The sequence below is a fragment of the Gracilinanus agilis genome, chromosome 4, assembly GCF_016433145.1.
Source record: "Gracilinanus agilis isolate LMUSP501 chromosome 4, AgileGrace, whole genome shotgun sequence".
Taxonomy (NCBI): Eukaryota; Metazoa; Chordata; class Mammalia; order Didelphimorphia; family Didelphidae; genus Gracilinanus; species Gracilinanus agilis.
Genome location: NC_058133.1, coordinates 112,825,118 through 112,845,547, shown reverse-complemented (window position 1 = coordinate 112,845,547; position 20,430 = coordinate 112,825,118). Strand labels below are relative to the sequence as shown.

Below are 20,430 nucleotides of genomic sequence, written 5' to 3'. Positions count from 1 at the left end.
TCTGTATCTATCTATCTCTCCCTCCCTCTCCATGTGTCTCTTTTTTCCTCTCTATTCTTCCATCTCCCTACCAGTGTGTCTTTCTCTTCTTTTACTCTCTCTTACAGTCTCTGGGTCTCACTTTCTATTTCTCTTTCTCCCTCTATGTCTCTTTCTTTGGGATGAGGTATAACAATCTCCGTTCCACACAGCATAGTAGACTCTCTGGAAAAAAAATTGACATCCGATTAATGAAACTAACACAGCTGGTACGGTGGTGACATCTAAATTGTTCCTTTGGTCCCGTTATTTTCTGTAGGAAATTCTCTCTCTCCCTTTCTCTCTTTTTCCTTTAAATCGCGTGCATAAAATACGCTAATAACAATCTTCGGTGTCTCTGAGTGAGTGACAGCTGAAATAAGAAAAAGACTAATCATCCCTCCTGCAGCCCTGTCACATGGAGATTAAATGAGCCTCTCTTTTTTCCCCACCCCCACCCTCCACTCCTTTTTCCCCTCCCCTCCTTGCTTTCCCTCCTGCTTGCTCTTTTCTCAATGAGAACCCTGGGCATTGGAATAATAATATTATATACACCATCAGGGTGACAGTGGGGGAAAAAAATCAGCTCAGACCCATGATTATTCCTTCAATCTAATAATTATTTAAATACCAGATAACTCCTTTCACTCTAATTGAGGCCTTTCAGCTGCTGGCATTACCGGCACCGTTCCCCTCGCCTCCTCCCTCACCTTGTGCTGCCCAACATGTTCGGAGGTCACTGTTAGAATTCTACTCAAAGGCTCCCCAGGGCACACAAGACGTCCAAACGGAGCTCTGATAGCTAGGATGCCAGAGCTGGTCCCTATGAACAGAGCATTCCCACCTTGCTTTGAATTTACAGAAATCTTGGGCCAAAATTAGCTGATGGGTCATCGAATCCCTCACCTTGCTCAGACAGATAGTTGTGTAGCCTTACTTAAAAAGAAAGACCCTAGAGACAGCATCTAGCACATAGTAGGTGGTTAATAAGTATGTGTTGGATCAAACCTGATAAAGGTGCTTAAAAGAATGCTTAAATGCTTAAAAGAAGAAAGACCATCTTGCACATAGTAGGTGATTAATAAGTATGTGTTGGATCAAACCGGATAATGTGTGCCATGTACTTAAAAGAAGAAAGCCCATAGAGACAAGCATCTAGCACATAGTAGGTGGTTAGTAAGTGTGTGTTGGATCAAATCTGCTAATGTGTAACAGATGCTTAAAAGAAGAAAGACCCCAAAGGTAGCACCTAACACATAGTAGCCAGTTATTAAGTGTTGATTGGGTCAAATCAGATAATGTGTGCAAAGTACTTTAAAAGAACCTTAGAAATAACATCTAGGTCATAGTAGGCATAAGCAGTAGTAGTAATGAGTGTTGGTTGGATCAAATTGGATAATTTGTGCAAAGTGCTTTGTAAAACTTATCTCACTTTATAAATGTCAACTACTATTAATGTCATCAGTATTGTTGACCTGACATTGTCAAAAGTCATCTAATTCATGCCCCTGCCTTCAGATTACTGAGCAGACAAATAAATGTCTACTCTTACCTGAAAAAGAAAGAAAGTAAGAAAAAAAAAGAAAGACAATCCAAATATGGATTTTTAGCATCCACAGAGCTCCAATAAGCGAGGTTGCTGGAGTCGGTCCCTATGAACACACGATCCCACCTTGCCTTGAATTTACAGAAATCTTGGGCCAAAGTTATCGGATGAAGGTCATCTAATCTCTCATCCTGCCTTCAGGTAACTGCTCAGATAGATAGCTGTGGAGCTTTATCTGAAAAGAAAAAAGACCCTAGAGGTAACAACTAGGGCATAGTAGGTGGTCGGTAAGTGCTGGTTGGATTAAATGAGATGATGTGTACAAGAAGTCTTGCAAAACATAAAGTGCTTTATAAATTTGGCTGATATTATTCTCCTTATTATCATCGTTGAATTGACAGCTAAAATGGTGTTCCACAACCTCCCTCTGGAGGGTTCCCCGGTATGAGAGAACCCTTCCAGACAAGTTCTTCCTAATAGCTACTAGCTTCAGTCACTCCTGCTGCAAATTTAAGTTCTCTGTTAATTCAGAATTTCCTTCACTCATGCAATAAATGACCTTACTTAGGAAGTATCTTCAATGTAATGATAATCTTTCACATCCCTTTTATGTGAATTTGACAATTTTTGAAGCATTCTTACATGTTATTTCTTTTGATTCTCACAACAACCCTGGGGGACAGGCAAGGAAAGGACTGGCCCTACTTTATTTTTACAGATGATGAAGACTCAAGAAAGTGAAGTAATTTTCCTGAGGTTACAGAGCAATGAAGAGTGGAGCTAGGATTTGAACTCAGGTTTTTTTGCCTCCTAGTCCTCTGCTTTTTCTACCACTTTCCACAGCACCTAGACACTTGACAAGAAATGCTTGACTTCTCACATGAAGTGATATTCTCTTTCATGACATCTTCTATTCCTCCTTAGGAATGGATGGCCAAGGAAGGGAGAATGGTCAAACCATGGAGTTTGCTTGTTTAGGGATGAGAGATAGCATAGTGTATAGCTCTGTATTTGAAGTCCTGGGATGTGAGATTAAATTCTGGTTCTGCTACTTGGTAGATCTGGATTGGCTTTGTAGTAAGAAAGACTTAGGTTCAAATCCTGCCCATGATAGCTTAATATCATTAAAAAAAAACCTTACCTTCTTTCTTAGAACCTATACTGGGTGCCAAGGCAGAAGGACAGTAAAGGCTAGGCAATTTGGGGTTAAGTGACTTGCCCAGGGTCACATAGTTAGAAAGTATCTGAGACCAGTATCTCTCATCTGAAGGTTTGACTCCCAATCCACTGAGCCAACTAGTGATTCCTTAATATCATTTCAACTGTGAGTAAATCACTTAAGTTTTCTAAGACTTTCCTCATTTGTAAAACTAGGTTAACATTACTTAGAGCAGTGATGGCAAATTTTAGAGACTGAGTGCCCCAAACCTTTGTACCACATATGAGCCACACCTCACCCTGCCTTATCCCAGACAGAGGAGGGAGGAAGAGCTCCCATTGGGAGCTGGGCAGAGGGATGAGTCGTGTGAGAAATGTCCTCAACCTTCTATGGAGAGGAGGAAGGGAGCAGCCTCTTCTGGCACTCGCCTGCACATGTGCCATAGGTTCACCAACTTGGAGTATCTACCTCAAAGTGTTATGTTGAGTCTCAGATGAGATCATTTAAAGCACATCATAAATATTAGGTATTATTATTATTACCTCCATGACCTTGAGTAGGTTAACTTCTGGGACCTCAGTTTTCTCATGTGGGAAATAAGATATTAGGCTCTATGATCTCAAGTGTCCCTTTCAGCTTTAAATCTACTAATGTGACATTTCACTAGTTTCTGGTCTCTCTCCCAGATTTCTGTTCTCATCTGACTCCTTAACCTTCTCTCATTCTTTATTCTTTCTGAGCACAGAATACCCATTGCCATTCCCTACACTGCCCCTCTGAATCAGGCTGACTTCTCCACTACCTTAAGAGCATTCTGTTCAGTGGTATTCTCTCTCTCCCAGAAGTGCCACCCCAGAAGAAAGATGACTGTCAAGTCCATTACATGGTTATTTCTTATTTAAATAAACCTTTATTGAGATCTTTTGTTTTTTACACCACCTAAAGGTTTCCCAACATTTCGCCTTCCCCTCTCCCAGGGAGCTATCCCATATAAAAAGGAATCTTGTTTAAAGAAAAAAAGGGAAATTTTTAAATCAACAAAATAGAACAATACTTGAAAAAATTCTGAAAAATATATGCAAACTTTTTCCACTTTCTAATACAGGCAGCAAGGTATAGTTGAAAGAAGATGACCAGGAATTAAGGAACTTGGGTCCTATTCCAGTCCTATTGCTCTATTGCCTTTTTCATGATATAAGCAAAGTGACTTTATCTCTCCAGGCCTCAGCTTCCTTATCTGTAAAATGGGGGAACTGCATTCCATTATGTCCAAAATCTCCTACAAGCTCTAGGAAATGTGATTCTAAGGACTCAGCAATACCCCGAGGCCAAGTGGGGTTCCAAACCACTTTCTCCATTCTCTGGTTATTTATAAAGGATTCAGGGAAGAATACATACAAGAAGGGAAAGAGAGCTAAATTGACTGGAGAAGTCCATTACTTAGTCTGTTGACTCTATACCACTCATTCCCCTTGCTTGGAGCCAGGGTTCTAGCTGCTTTAACCTTCCAATCCTCTCCACTGGAAGGGGAATAGGGAAGTTGGGGTAAAGATGGGAAAGAAAGCATCAGGCAGGAGCCCTTAAATGAACCAAAGACCTCTAATCACTCTTCTTTTCCTGCCCTATCACTGACACCTGCCTCCCAGGCAGCTCCTCTGGTAGGTATCAATGCCATCTAGATCGACAGTCCCTAACACCTGCTGCCCAGATCCTCATCTGGGGAGATCATGTAAACAGGCCCTTGAGATAAAATATTTAGTGGAACTGACTTCTCAGTCTCTGAGCTCTCTCAGTCATCCAATTTGGCCCCCAGTGACTCTCCACAGAGACTGAGTACCACAGAACAACATCCCCTAGTTTGAAATTCAGGATAAGAGACTAAGGAGTAGGTGAGAGGCTGAAAAGAGTGCTGGACTTAGAGAATAGTCAGAAAACCAGAATCACGTTTACTGTGCCATGATGGTCAATTCAATTATCTGGGTTTGTCTCCTTCCTCATCTGTAAAATGGGGATAATACTATTTTCCACAAGGGTTATCGGGAGAAAGATATTTTGCCAGCTATAAAAGAACTGATAGAAATGTGAGCTGTTATTATTTTAATAACCCTTACCTTCCTAGAATCAATACTAATTATTTGTTCCAATGATAAAAACTAGGCATTTGGAGTTAAGAGACCTGCCTATGGTCACACAGCTAGGAAGTGTCTAAGGTCAGATTTGAACCCAGGATCTCCCATTTACAGGCCTTGCTCTTTATCTACCGAGCCCCCTAGCTTCCTCATTACTATTATTATTGAGAAATCAAGAAAATCTGGATCTCAGGACTATCTTTGTATGATAATGGGATCCCTTCAGCTAGCTGGAGATGGGAAGCTTTCGACTAGTGATTCCCAAAGTGGGCGCCACCGCCCCCTGGTGGGTGCAGCAGCGATCCAGGGGAGGCGATGATGGCCACAGGTGCATTTGGGGGCGGTGAATAACTGTAAGGGGGCATTGATAGTATGCGACAGGGGGAGCTAAGTAATATTTTTTCTGGAAAGGGGGTGGTAGGCCAAAAAAGTTTGGGAACCACTGCTATAGACAAAGATAGACCTTTTTCAGTATCTTCCGAAAACCTGCTGGGATAGAATGTAGATTGGGAGCAGGAGTAGAGAGCAGACTCCTGCTTGAGAGAAGACACAGGAATGTAGGGACTGGAGACAACAAATAGAATCAATCAACAAGCATTCATTACATATCTACTATGTGCCAGGCACTGTGCTAGACACTAGGGGCACTACAAAGACAAAGAATAATAGCCCTTCTCCTCTGGAACTCACATTCACGGTCTTTTAAAGAAGACAACTTATAAGCTGAAGATTGTAGCCTGCTCAGAAAGGTTAGGTAGAGAAAGCTAGAGGAATGGGGCATGAGGGGGCCAAGCCCAAACTAAAAAATAAAAAGGAAAAAACAAAACAAAACAATGCAATCCCTGCCCTCACGGAGCTTACATTCTATTGAAGGAAACAACATGAATCCACACAAAAGTATGAACAAAATGAACTTGAAAACTCACTCGAAGGCTGCCCAGAAACCAGGGGTGGCACAGGGAGAAAGGTGAGTGAAGGACTAGGGGACCAGTGCTGAAAACCTTCTTCCATCCCTAAATGCAGAATTTTAATTGGAAGTCTGACCTTTCCGGAGTGGCTCTGGCATGCTGCAGCACCTCAGTGCCATTAAATTTGGCCACCTAAGGCAACAGGCTCTTGGTTTCCTCCATCTTTGAAGTCAAGAGAACTCCCCAAAGTCACAAGAGTGAAGTGACTGAGGAGGGTCCCATCTCCTCTCCAGGAAGGAGAATGTTGCTGCAATGGGTGCTGGGTTCTTAGAATGATGGTTGAGTGCTTCTCTCCAGCACCAGGGACCTCAATCCCTTGACCCACCACCAGAAACAGCCTGCTCTGATCAGATCCAAACTGCCCTAAGAGAAGAGGCTTTTGCTGTCACTGATGAGAAAACTTGACTCGTACAGCCCAGCCTACGGAGTTAAAAATCTCCAAAGTGGTCACATTTCTAGCCTCTGAGAGCTGAGGGGGCCTTCGAGATCACGATGTCCACCTCCCTCATTTTACAGATGGAGAGACAGAGTGACTTGTTGAGGTCAATCCAGACTTATCTCCTCTGGAGAGAGAGGGCAATCTATCCATCAATCAAATATTTGTCAAGTTCTCACTATGTTCTAGACATCGTCCACACTGGGGATACAAGTACAAAAGATGACACAATCCTGACTCACAATGAGTTTACAGTCTCTCTTCTGACCAAAGGACCAATATCCTTTCTGCCGTGTCACACTCCCACTTCACTTCCCATTTCACTCTGGTCCGGGCAAGTTCATGCTCGCCAGACTACTATGATCTAATGTCTCTGTCTGTGTCCCCGTTGATATCAGAAAGGGGCTCCGTTATCCCAGCTCCGTTGAGATGACACTTGTGGCTACCACAGAGCTGTCTACCCCTCTCTCCCTGCCCCCCCAAATAAAACAAACCCTTCTCCAGAGTCAGAAAGGGGGCAGCGACAGAAAAGACATATGCCAGAAGAGTCAGGATATCATGGGGAGAAAAACACAAGCAAAGCTGGGAGTCAGCTGCTTCATGCGTCTCCTACTTTGCAAGTCAGAGTGATGGATCAGGGATCTGATAGAGGAGGGCTCCAACTGGTGCAGTTCAGTCCAGGCCTGGAGGTAGAGGGAGATGATTCATCTAGATACTCAAACCCGGAGCTTATCTTGAATCTTCCTATGCCTGGGCCCCTGCAGTCATCAAATACTCCCGTCATCCTATATTCATGGAAAAGAAAGACTATGGAAAGAGGAAGTCTATTGGCAGAGGGTCATAGGATTTCTGAGTTGGACCTCTGAGGTCATCTGGCTTGTCCCCTCATTCTACAGATGAGGAACCTAAGGTTCAAAAAAGCAATGTTAGTGCCTATGAAATTTTGAGCTGGAGGGAATCTCAAAGATTACCTCCTCCAATAACTCTCAGCTTACAGATGAGGAAACTGAAGATGGGTGAAATTGAGTGACTTAACCAGGATCACACTCATGATGGGTCACAGAGCTAAAATTTAAACCCAGATCTTCAGATTCCATACCAGACCACCAGGTTTCCTGAGGTCTGACTATTTCCTCTACAAGTTTGGTGCCAAATACACAACTCACTGGTCCCATGAAGCCGTGGCATTCCCGAGGACCACCTGAATATGATTAAAATGGCATTGGGAAATAGTTAACAAAAGAAATAAAAATACAATAAAACATAGATCATATTACATTGTAAAGCTAAGTCAATATGTGGCCTTGGGGATCTTTATGAACAGATTCTATCTGAGTCTATTCCCTCTCCATTAAGCCATGCTGTCTTCTTATGGGATTTACTGCTAGTCAATCAGTTGTTCCAAAAACATTTATTGGGGATAACTAGGTGGCTCTGTGGATAAGAGAGCCAAGCCTGGGGACAAGAGGTTCTAAGTTCAAATGTGACCTCACACACTTCCTAGCTGGGTGTTCTAGAGCAAATCACTTAATCCCTATTACCTAGTACTTTTCTTTTGCCTTGGAACCGATACATCATATTGATTCTAAGATGGAAGATAAGGGTTGTTTGTTTGTTTTTTTAAGCATTTATTAAGTGCTGAATGTGTCCCAGGAACTGTGGTAAATGCTGGGCATACAAAGAAAGGCAAAAACAGTCCTCACCTCCATGAAGCTAACATTCTATTGGGGAGGCAACATGTAAATAAATAGGTGAATACAAGAAGAGCAGCTAGATAACTCAGTGTATAGAGAGCCAGACCTTGAGATGGGGGTTCCTGGGTCCAAATCTGGCCTCACTTCCTAGCTGTGTGACCCTGGGTAAGTCCCTTAGCTCCCATTGCTCAGCCTTTACTGCTCTTCTACCTTTGAACCAATACTTGGTATCCATTCTAAGCCAAAAGGTGAGGGTTTTTAAAAAATAGATATACACAAGATACATATAGAGTAGATGAATGGCAAGCCTAGAGAGAGGTGGCAGCTAAGTGTCATAATGGATAGAGTACTGGGCATAGAAGCAGGATCCTAGGTTCAAATCCAGCCTCAGATACTTATTAGCTATGTGACCCTGGACAAGTCACTTAACTTCTGTTTGTATTAATCCACTGGGGAAGGAAATGGCAAACCACTGTATCTTTGCCAAGAAAACTCCATGGACAGTATTGATGTTCTGTGGTCCACAAGGTCATGAAGAATTGGATGCAACTGAACAACAATAACTCTGGAGGGAAGGTTCTAGAAGGTGGGAGGAAAGACCTCCCGTAGAAGATGGCCAGAGATTCTAAGAAGCAAAATTGAAGGAGGGAGAGTATTTCAGACAAGCAAGACAGCCATTGCAGGACAGGAGATGAGTGTGATATTTGAGGATCAGCAAACAGGCCAGTGTAGATACATCATAAAGTCCATGGAGAGGAATAAAGTATAAAATGACTGGAAAGGTAAGAATAGGCCAGGTTATAAAGGGCTTTAAAGGCCCAACTCATTTATTTAATCCTGGGAGTAATAGTGAGCCATATGAGTTTATTGAGTAAAGGGAGTGGCGTGACCAGACTTAACTTAAGGAAAATCACTTTTGGCTATGGGGGAGAAGAAACCAATAAGGTGGCCTTTAATGTTGACACTGTCCTTTGCATGTGCTACAATTTCATTGGATTTTCACGATAACCCCTTGAGCAAATAATAACAAAATCAGTAGCTAGCATTTATAGAACACGAGGCAGCTAGGTGTCCAAGTGGAAAGAACACTGGACCTTGAGGCAGGAAGACCCGAGTTCATATTTGATCCACAAACATTTACTAGTTGTGTGACCTTGGGCAAGTCACTGAACCTTTGGGTGTTTCACTTTCTTCATCTGCAAAAATGGGGATAATGAGATATTTGTAAAGCGCCTTGTAGGTTATTAAAGCACTATGTAAAAGTTGTTAGCTGTAAAGGTTTGGGAACAAATTTACAAAATTTATAAATATCTCATTTGATCTTCTCAATAACCCTGGGAGGTACCATGGGTATTTTTATTCTTATTTTACAGATGGGGAAACTGAGGCTTAGAGCATTTGAGTAGCACATGGTCACATGGCTAGGAGGTATTGGAAATGGATTTGAAAAACTCTTTGAATTCTGGGTTAGATGCCCTTTCTGCTAGAATTGGGCATTCTCCTACCCAAAGATGTGGTGGGGATTGGGCTGATGAAAGGTAATGTCCTTCCCAGGTGCTCCTCCATCTGGAGAACTGAGTGAGTCTCTGAAAATCCCAGGATTATCTTAAGTCCATTTACCTCTCTTGGAATCTGAGTGTTGCAACCAGCTCTGGAATGCAGCTAAAAATACCCTCTGGCTTCCAAAGCAAAAGGGAGCTCTTGTCAGGAGCTCCTGTTGGGAGGGAGGTTTTGCCGGTGTGTGTGCGTGGAGCCGGAAGGGCTGGGACAGAAGGAGCTGAGGTCAGCCTGTGGCTCACGCTGCTGTCGCTTTTCTCCTCTCAGGGAGGCCTCTGGGACCTCATGACTCACCCCATTGAGCACTTGGGGTGACTCTGCCCCGAGGTATGGGGGTTCCTTCTCGGGGACTCTGCCTCGGACAGCGAGGCACGGTTGTCAGCCTGGAATCAGAAGAGAGAGCTGGAGTAGGGTTTCGAAGGAAAGGAATGCTGTGAAGCCTTGCAAGGCTGTTGTGTCCTGTTCTAATTATAACCTGGCCAAGCCGGATGGGGCAGGGTTCAGGCTACTCCTGAGCAGTCTTTGAATGAGATTTGCACCATCCATTTGGATGTTTACAACCCCAACACACACACACACACACACACACACACACACACACACACACACACACACACGCTTTTCCCAATTCTTCAGCACAGATTTTGCCGCCTCATTCCTCTGCTGTTGGGTCATTTCAGTCTTGTCCAACTCTTTGTGGACCCCATGTTGGGGTTTGCTGGGAAAGATAACAGAACGGTTTGCCTTTTTTTCCTTTTGTGCCTCATTTTGCAGTGGACGAACTGAGACAGACCGAGTTAAGTGACTTGCCCAGGGTCACATAGCTAATGAGTGTCTGAAGTCAAATTTGAACTGATGAAGAGGAGTCTTCCTGATTCTAAGCTCAGTGCTCTATTCACTGCACCACCTAGCTATGATGAAAGACGTAAGATATAGACCTGGAGCCAGAAGAGACTTCTGAGGCCATCTAGTCCAATCCATTCCCCTCTTCTTACAGATGAGGAAACTGTATAAGGATGGAGAGGATCCATGACTTCCCCAAAGTATTGCGTGAGGCCCAATTGCCTTCCAAGTAAAGTTTAAACTTCTTTGACTAACATTCAAAGCCTCCTAGAATCTGAAACGATTTGATCTTTCCATACTTATCTCATTGCTTCTCTGTGTTGTAGTCCAAGTGAATTAGTCTCTGTTCTGCCCTAAAAGAGCCCTCTTCTCTCCCACCTCCCACTATTTGCTCTCACAATTTTCAGTTCCCTCTGCCTAAAATACCATTTAGTCCCACTGACAGTGTATAATGCTTGTAAAACTCAATTCCAGGGTCACCTCCTGTAAAGCCTCCCCTACTTCCCCACGGCCTACCATCTTAGACCTCCGGCAGCATTTTGTATTTATCACGTAATTTTGTCTATTCTCGTACACACGTCTGTCTCCAGGCGCTAAGGAAACCCCTTTGAGGCAGTCATGGCGTCTTACCTAAACTTCCCGTCTCCCTCATTATCTAGCACAAGACTGTGCATGCAATAGGCGGTTAATCAATATTTGCTGAAATGAAGGTCACTTAAAGTGATCATCAAATCCCGTCCTTCTAAGACCCAGAGAAGTGAGATGACTCTCCCCGAGTTCACACGGGCACTAGGGAAAGAGCCGAAGGCCGACCTCTGACTCCAAGTCAAAAACTCTTCCCACTACAGCAGGAGTCCTCTTCAGGCCCTTAATTTCTCTTCAGTTTTCTCTTCATTGAAAAGCAAACATAATAACACTTTTTTTTTTCTTTTTTTAAACCCTTCCATTCCGTCTTGGAGTCAATACTGTGTATTGGCTCCAAGGCAGAAGAGTGGTAAGGGTAGGCAATGGGGGTCAAGTGACTTGCCCAAGGTCACACAGCTGGGAAGTGCCTGAGGTCAGATTTGAACCCAGGACCTCCCGTCTCTAGTCCTGACTCTCAATCCTCTGAGCTACCCAGCTGCTCCCCATAATAATACACACCAAAAAAACCCTTACTTTCTGACTCAATAGCAACTCTAAGAAAAGCAATAAGAGCTAGGCAATCATGGTTAAGTGACTTGCTCAAAGTCATATAGCTAATAAATATTTGAGTCCAGATTTGAACTCCAGGCCTGGTGCTTTATCCAATGAGCTACCTGGCTGCTTCCATAATAACATTTAGCCTTAAATAGAAACAGGAACTACTAACCATACATAAGAACCTCTTCAGGGTATCCATTGACTTAAAAAACCCTGTTAACTTTATCTATGTTCTATTGGATTTTTATTTATTATATTAAATATTTCCTAATTATATTTTAATACAGTTTAAGTTATATTTAAGATTGCTCCTCCTCCAGGCCTCATGTTTGATGCCTGATTTAGCAGTGGTGCTATGAGATTAGGACTTGGTAGATCAGAGAAGCTCTCCCATATAGGAAGCTAGAAGGGATGTCAAAGGCCTCCACCGTTTCATTTTACAGATGAGGAAACTGAGGCCCAAGGAAGTTGAGGTCTTTTATCCAGTCACACAAGTAGTAACCTTAAAGCACAATCAGTATGTGAGTCGCGGTTATTAAATTGTTGTTATTTCACAAATGAATAGTCGAGAAATGCCTGGAGTAGGAGTGACCCACAAACCTCCATTCCCCCTGCTTCTCTCTACCCCGCGGTGTCCACGGGGTGCAGCGTGGTTGAGTGAACATGACCCAGAAAACTATTTCCATTAGCAAAATCTTGAGCAGCCTTGAATGCGGAGATGCAGAATTAAGCAGCTTGCTGGGGTGGCTGGACTTCCCTTGTCCAAATGGATGAAGAATCAGCAGCCCTGCCTTCCTGGGGCCATTCTTCCTACTGAGTGGCACTTTGGGGCCATTAGCCCAACCTAACTCAACTGGAAAACTACAATGCCTTTTTTACTGAGAATGTGCCTGAGTGGAAGGTTAAAGAACAGAGATTATTTGGTCTTTAGAAGAGAAGTGTGGGAGGAAAATTTTTGTTGTTATCGAATCATTTCAGTCCTGTCCGACTCTTTGTGACCCAATTTGGGGGTTTACTTGACAAAAATACTGGAGTGGTTTGCCATTTCCTTCTCCAGCTCTATCCTCCAGATGAGGAAACTGAGGCAAACAGAGTTAAGTTACTTGCCTAGGAGCCCAGAGCTAGAAAGTGTCTGAGGCCAGATTTGAACTCAAGAAGATGAGTCCTCTTGACTATAAGCCCAGTGCTCTAACCATTGTGCAATCTAGCTGCCAAATTTTTTAATCCCCATTTCATAAATAGTACGGAAAGGATAGAAGGGTGTTATTGTTGTTCAGTTGTATCTGACTTTTCATAGCCCTTGTTGGGAGTTTTCTTGGCAAAGATGCTGGAGGAGTTTGTCATTTCATTCTCCAGTTCATTTTACAGATGAAGAAACTGAGACAAGGAAGATTAAGTGACTTGCCCAGGGTCATACAGCTAATACGTGTCTGAGATCACATTTGAACTCAGGAATGTGAGTCTTTATAATTCCAAACCTAGAAATGGGAGGTGTAATTATTAGTGCAGAGGAAGTCAAATGAACGACTTTTTATAGAATGTATCTAAAGAAGGAAGGAACTTTAGGAACCATCTAGGAGAAACTTCTCATTTTACAGATGGAGAGACAAGTCTAGGCTCACACAGGCAGTGAACCCTCAGAGGCATAATTTGAATCTAGGTCCTATGACTCCAAAGCTACTCTTCTATCCCAATTATGCTGAGAAAATAATTCTCCGGCTAGTTCTTCCTGTCTATAGAAGAAAGAATAAGAAAAAGTGAGTTTAAATAGGAAAAGCTAGGTGATTCAGTGGATAGAAAGCCAGGTGTCTGGAGTAAGGCAGACCTGAGTTCAAATTTGGCCTCAAGATACTTCCTAGCTGTGTGATCCTGGATGAGTCACTTAACCCCCATTGCCTAGTCATTACTGCTCATCTGCCTTGGAATCAATACTTAGTATCAAGTCTAAGACAGAAGGTTAGGGTTTAAAAAACTTTAAAAAAAAAAGTGAAATTAAACAGCAGATAGAATGCTGGTCTTGAGGTCAAGAAGACCTGGGTTCCAAACCAGCCTCCTACACTTGCTAGCTGTGTGACCCTGGGCAAATGATTTAATGAGTTTCAAAATCTTCATCTAGAAAGTGGGATTGGTGATAGCAAGGAGGCACCTATTTGTAAGGCTCACATGAGATAGTATGCACACATTCTGAGCTCTGTAAACTTTCAAATGCTGTGTAAATGCCAGTAATAACCAGAATGATGGGAGGCATCCTCCTGTCAGAAAGAACCAGATTTTAATCCTGCCTCAAGCCCCTACTGTTTGTGTGACCCTGGTCAGGTCACTTAACTTCTCTGGGCCTCAATTTTCTTTTCTTTTTTTCTTTTTTAAAAACATTATGTGGGGGGGGGGGGGCAGCTGGGTAGCTCAGTGGATTGAGAGTCAGGCCTAGAGACAGGAGGTCCTAGGTTCAAACCCGGCCTCAGCCACTTCCCAGCTGTGTGACCCTGGGCAAGTCACTTGACCCCCATTGCCTACCCTTACCACTCTTCCACCAAGGAGCCAATACACAGAAGTTAAGGGTTAAAAAAAAACATGATGTTTTGGCTTTATTTTTATTATTATTATTTTAAAACCCTTACCTTCCATCTTGAAGTCAATACTGTGTATTGGCTCCAAGGCAGAAGAGTGGTAAGGGTAGGCAATGGAGGTCAAGTGACTTGCCCAGGGTCACACAGGTAGGAAGTGTCTGAGGCCGGATTTGAACCTAAGACCTCTCATCTCTAGGCCTGGCTCTCAATCCACTGAGCTACCTAGCTGCCCCCAGCTTTATTTTTTAAAGAATAAAATATTCCATCAAAATGAGTCTATTTGTTACAGGGATGTGGTAAACTGTTTCAAAACACATTCTCTAGTATTATGAGAAGACTGACAGAATGACATTCCTCCCTTGCCCCATATTTAACTTCATTGTATTTTTTTTTTTATTTTAAACCCTTAACTTCTGTGTATTGACTTTATAGGTGGAAGATTGGTAAGGGTAGGCAATGGGGGTCAAGTGACTTGCCCAGGGTCACACAGCTGGGAAGTGGCTGAGGCCGGATTTGAACCTAGGACCTCCGGTCTCTAGGCCTGACTCTCAATCCACTGAGCTACCCAGCTGCCCCCATTGTATTTTTTTCTGAAGGGCTTATGAAATGCAAATGGGGCTCAGTTTTCTGATCGGTAACATGGGGATAATAATAGCACCAGACTGTTGTGAGGATTCCATGAGATAATCTATGTAAAGAGATTCGCAAACCTGAAAGTATAATCTAAATATGAACTAGTATAATCTAATCTAAGGGAATGAGGTTTAGTTTGAAATCTGTTCCCAAGAAGTCTTTAATAATAATAAAAGTTTTTATCTGAGTGAGATGCTTAGAGTATGCACCTTAGATTAAGAAGACCTTATGGTCTGGCTGGGGAATAAGGATCTGGTCCTAGTTTGGGTATTAACTAGACTATTCCAACTTGAAGGAGATATCCAACTTCCATTTTGTCCTCAGTTTATCCATCTTGGCTTTTTATATACACATATGTATTATATATATTATATATGTAGAGCCACTTTTCTAAAAAAAAAAATCACTTGCCTTCTGTCTTAATTCCAATTGGAAATCAGAAGAGTGGTAAGGGCTAGACAATGGGGGTTAAGTGACTTGCCCAGGGTCACACAGCTAGGAAGTGTTTGAGGCCAGGACCTCCCATCTCTAGGCCTGGCACTCATTCCACTGAGCCACTCAGTTGTCCCCACTCTCTATTTTTTAAAGGCAAGCAGGGTTAAATGACTTGCCCAGGGTCACACAGCTAGGAAGTGTCTGGGGCCAGATTTGAACTCAGAAAAATGACTTCCTGCTTTCAGCTTGGCATTCTATCCACTGTGCCACCTAGCCGCCCATTCTCTTCCTCACTCAAACATTTTTGCTTTGTGGTTTCACTGAGAAAGGGAAGAACTCCTGTGGGAGGAAAATCCCTCTACCAATGGAGGTGGGCACTTTCTCTTCCATTAATTGACTAAGTGAGTTGCCAGAGGACTGAGAAGTTAATGAACTCACCCAAGGTCTCATAGCCGGTATGTGTTGAAGGCTGTGCTGAACCAGGTCTATGTGTCCATTTACCCAGTGCCTCTCCCTTAACATCGCTCCAAAGATTACCTGCATCTGACTTTGTCTGCTTTGTGTTTTCCAGAACCATGTGAGTCTCACCCTTGGAGCGTGGGCTAAACCAGACCTTGGAGAATCTGTCTCCTCTCCCTACCCCCCTCAGAATGGAACAAAAGAGACCTTGGCCTCGGGTCCCAGACTCCTATGGTCGGCCGCTGGTTCTGTTCTCGGTAGTTTGGGCTCTGCTCTTACCCCTGACCGCCGGCACATCCCCACTCAGCACCTTCCACTCAGAGAACAGAGACTGGACCTTCAACCACTTGACGGTGCACAAAGGCACGGGGGCCGTGTACGTGGGGGCCATCAACCGGGTCTACAAACTATCGGGAAACTTGACCATCCAGGTGGCCCATAAGACGGGGCCGGAGGAGGACAACAAGTCCTGCTACCCACCCCTCATCGTCCAGCCCTGCAGTGAGGTGCTCACGCTCACCAACAATGTTAACAAGCTGCTCATTATTGACTATTCTGAGAACCGCCTGCTGGCCTGCGGGAGCCTCTACCAGGGGGTGTGTAAGTTACTCCGCCTCGACGACCTCTTCATCCTCGTAGAGCCCTCCCACAAGAAGGAGCACTACCTGTCGAGCGTCAACAAGACGGGCACCATGTACGGCGTGATCGTGCGCTCCGAGGGAGAGGACGGCAAGCTGTTCATCGGCACGGCGGTGGACGGCAAGCAGGACTACTTCCCAACACTCTCCAGCCGCAAGCTTCCCCGGGACCCAGAATCCTCGGCCATGCTGGATTATGAGCTCCACAGCGATTTTGTCTCCTCTCTCATCAAGATCCCCTCGGACACCCTGGCCCTGGTCTCCCACTTCGACATCTTCTACATTTACGGTTTCGCCAGTGGCAGCTTCGTCTACTTCCTCACCGTCCAACCGGAGACGCCGGAAGGTGTGGCCATCAATTCGGCTGGTGACCTCTTCTATACCTCCCGCATCGTGCGGCTCTGCAAGAACGACCCCAAGTTCCATTCCTACGTCTCATTGCCCTTCGGTTGTACCCGAGCTGGGGTGGAGTACCGCCTTCTGCAGGCTGCCTACCTCTCCAAACCTGGAGACTCTCTGGCCAGGGCTCTGAACATCAGCAGCCAGGATGATGTTCTCTTTGCCATCTTCTCCAAGGGGCAGAAGCAGTATCACCACCCTCCTGATGACTCGGCCCTCTGTGCCTTCCCCATCCGGGCCATTAATACCCAGATCAAGGAACGTTTACAGTCTTGCTATCAGGGGGAGGGCAACCTGGAACTCAACTGGCTGCTGGGGAAAGATGTCCAGTGCACCAAGGCGGTAAGGACTCTATCGACTCCCTTCTCTTCTAGGGCTGGATTTTCTGAGCTAGCAATTTCCCATTTGCCTTCCCTGTCAATCTCTTCATACTCTTCTCACCACATCTACGTATCTCTGAGGCTCCGAAAGGGTCTAGAGTTCAAGAATCACGTTGCCAATATATTACCAGGGAGCATAATACTTTGCATATAGGCATTATTCCATGAATATTTCTTGAAAGACAGCATGACGTAATGAATAGAGTGCTGAACCAAAAGTCAAGGCCTGGGTTTGAATCCCGATTCATCCCCAGCTAAAGCACTTAATGTCTCAGTCTCAGCTTTCTCATCTGTAAAATGGAATTAATGATAATCCTCACAGGGCTGATATATAAGGATCAAATAAGAAACTATATATAAAGTGCTTTGCAAACCTTAAAGTGATCTATAAATGTCAACTATTGAGAGTAATTATTATAGTAATTATAATATATAATTATATTAATCTAAATTTTTGTTGCTATCATCATCATTATTAGTTGATTGGGCAAGATTAGGATTTGGCACTGGAAGAGATTTTAGAAACCATCTTGCCTGTTCCCCTCATTTTATAGAAGAGAAAAACTGGTCCCAGAGGGAAGTATCGATTTGCCCAAGTCATACAGTAGTAGAGTTGGGATTCAACCTAGATCTTCTAACTTCATATCCTGTGCTTTTTCCACTACATCTTGATAATTTCTTAAAACCCTTATCTTCCATCTTAAAATCAATACAGTGGTGGGGGCAGCTGGGTAGCTCAGTGGAGTGAGAGTCAGGCCTAGAGACAGGAAGTCCTAGGTTCAAACCCGACCTCAGCCACTTCCCAGCTGTGTGACCCTGGGCAAGTCACTTGACCCCCATTGCCCACCCTTACCAATCTTCCACCTATGAGACAATACACCAAAGTACAAGGGTTAAAAATTAAAAAAAAAAAATCAATACAGTGGTACATTGGCTAAGAGGAATTAGGGGGATTTTGGGGAGAGGGAAAGAACATGAAACATATAACTATGGGAAAATGTTCAAAATTAAAATTAAAAATAAAATAAAATAAAAAAATTAAGTCAATACAGTGTATTGGTTCCAAGGCAGAAGAGTAGTAAGGCTAGGTTGGAGGGACCATGGGCTCAGCCAGGATGGCAAGTCTTTTTCAGGTTTCCTTCTGAAACCAGTTTAGACATATTCCAGTGGGACTAGCATGAGTCTTCCTTAACAGATGGGCAACTCAGGCATTCTAAAGGGAATGACAGGATGCTGTAGGCTATAGCCTATATGACAAAGCCCCAAACTTGGCTGGGCAGAAGGTGATCTGAGTACAGTATGGCTTACTGGAAACAAAAGGAAAATACATCAACAAAAATTAACAGACTCAGGTCTGTTTTGGAATTTGATCTGGCCTTCCCAAGACCAGTAAGAAGCCTTCACCTTTTATGATGATTTAAATTTTTTTTTAACCCTTACTTTCCATTTTGGAATCAATATTATGAATTGGTTCTAAGGCAGAAGAGCAGTAAGGGCTAGGCAATCAAGGTTAAGTGACTTGCCCAGGGTCACATAGCTAGGAATGCCTGAGGCCAGATTTGAACTCTTGTCTTTCCATCTAAGGGCCTGGCTCTCTATCCATTGAGCGGCTACTTAGCTACCTAAGTTCTGACCTCTTAGAGCCATTAGTCAGTACTATTGGGAGTGTTACTTTGATCTGAACCCCTTCCTTCTGAGGTCTTCTCACTCCACTAAGTTCCTAATTATTCCCCATGATCTACAACCTTTAGGAAAAAAGTCGAGACCAAATAGGCAGTATTCCTTCTCCATGCTACCAGAAGGAACTTCCTCCTCCTCCTTCTCTTCTTCCTCCTCCTTATAAAACAAAGTCTTGTTTTAGGGGATGGGTGAGCATTGCTTCTGTTAGTGAAAGAGACTGAATGAGATGAGCTGGAGTAGATTTGGAATAGAAAAAGAGGAGATGATGAAAAAATCATACAAGGGAAAGCTGGAGGTAATACTAGGGTTAATTCTCCCTTGCTTCACTCAGAGGGTGTTCCCACAGAGCAGAAGTGGGCCTTGTCAGGAGGAAACTGCAAATTCCTGCTTTCGAGCCAGAGGAGAGAGGAAACCGACACCCTTCTTTGCTCCTGTATTGATACAGGGAGACGTGGAGACAGGCCCAGACTTGTTATATAAGGAGGATGAGGACACAGGAGAGGGAGGAAGACAGCAAGGGTCTCCCTATAAGGACAGAAATAAGAATAACAACAAACAAATGCCTTTTACTCGTACACTGCTGTACGGTGGCTCACAAAGTATTTTCACATACATTCACTCCACTGACTTTTGCAACAACTCTGTGAAGGAAACAGGAGAGGTATTATTATCTTCATTTTACATATGAGAAAATAAAGGCTAAGAGTTAGGTGACCTGTGCAAGATCACTGAACTAATAAGTGGTGGAGGGAAAACGGGCAGGAAGTACAGTGAAAAGCTCAACGAATTTAGATTTATGAGTTGTTGTTCAGTCGTTTTTCAGTCATGACTAAGATACTGGAGTGGTTTGCCATTTCCTTCTCCAGATCATTTTGCAGATGAGGAAACTGAGGCAAACAAGGTTAAGTGACCCTGGGCAAGTCACCCAGCTAGTATCTGAGGTCAGATTTGAACTCATGAAGATAAGTCTTCTTGACCACAAGTCTGGTATTATTTCTACTGTGCTACCTGGTTGCCCTTCAAGTAATGGAACATGAGTTTACATTCTTGCTCTTAATTTGGGCAAGTCATTTAATTTCTCAGAGTGCTTCCAGCTCCAGATCTTTGATCCTATGGCTCAAATCAAGGTCATGTGACTTAAAGGTCATTGCTCTCAGAAAGTCAGAATGACCAGCCCCTTGCCCCTTTCCCTTTGCCTCCAATTATGATGGTTTGACTTGATGACAACATGGTGAAGGGGAAATGGAACAGGGAGGGAATTTCAGCACAAAAACCCAGGGTCATAGTCTTAGAGCTAGAAGAGACCTCAGAGGTCATCTAGGCCAATTTCCCCATATTCTATGAATAAACTGAGAACATCATCAAGCCCAGGACTGACTTGTTCATTTAGACATCAAGGACCTGGTACTCGACCCCTGGATCAATGATAAACCTGGAGGTTAAGATGGAAATGGATCTGAACTTCAGAAAAGAACACTCTCCAGGTCGCCTCTCCATGGGACAAGGGGAAGGAGGGAAGGAATGGTAGAGGAAACAGGGAGCCAATGGCCAGACAATATCTATGATGAAACAATTTGTCTTCTATTTGCTGCCTGATTATTATGTAGCTCCAGTCAGACATTCCTCAATACTTCAAAGGTCTGGGATTTCATTGTTATACATGTACTTGAGGGCCTTCCCTTTACAGATATAGATTGTGGCAAAGGT

General features: G+C 43.6%; 1 protein-coding gene across 1 annotated transcript in view; it reads left to right on the top strand.

Annotated features, from left to right (window-relative positions):
• Nucleotides 1-20,430, top strand: part of PLXNA2 (plexin A2) — a 372,723-nt gene that overhangs the window by 37,625 nt on the left and 314,668 nt on the right. The window contains exon 2 of the mRNA XM_044674946.1: nt 15,739-17,005. Within this exon, the coding sequence (XP_044530881.1) occupies nt 15,818-17,005 (1,188 nt within the window). The 5' untranslated portion in view covers nt 15,739-15,817. The remainder of the gene's footprint in view (nt 1-15,738; nt 17,006-20,430) is intronic.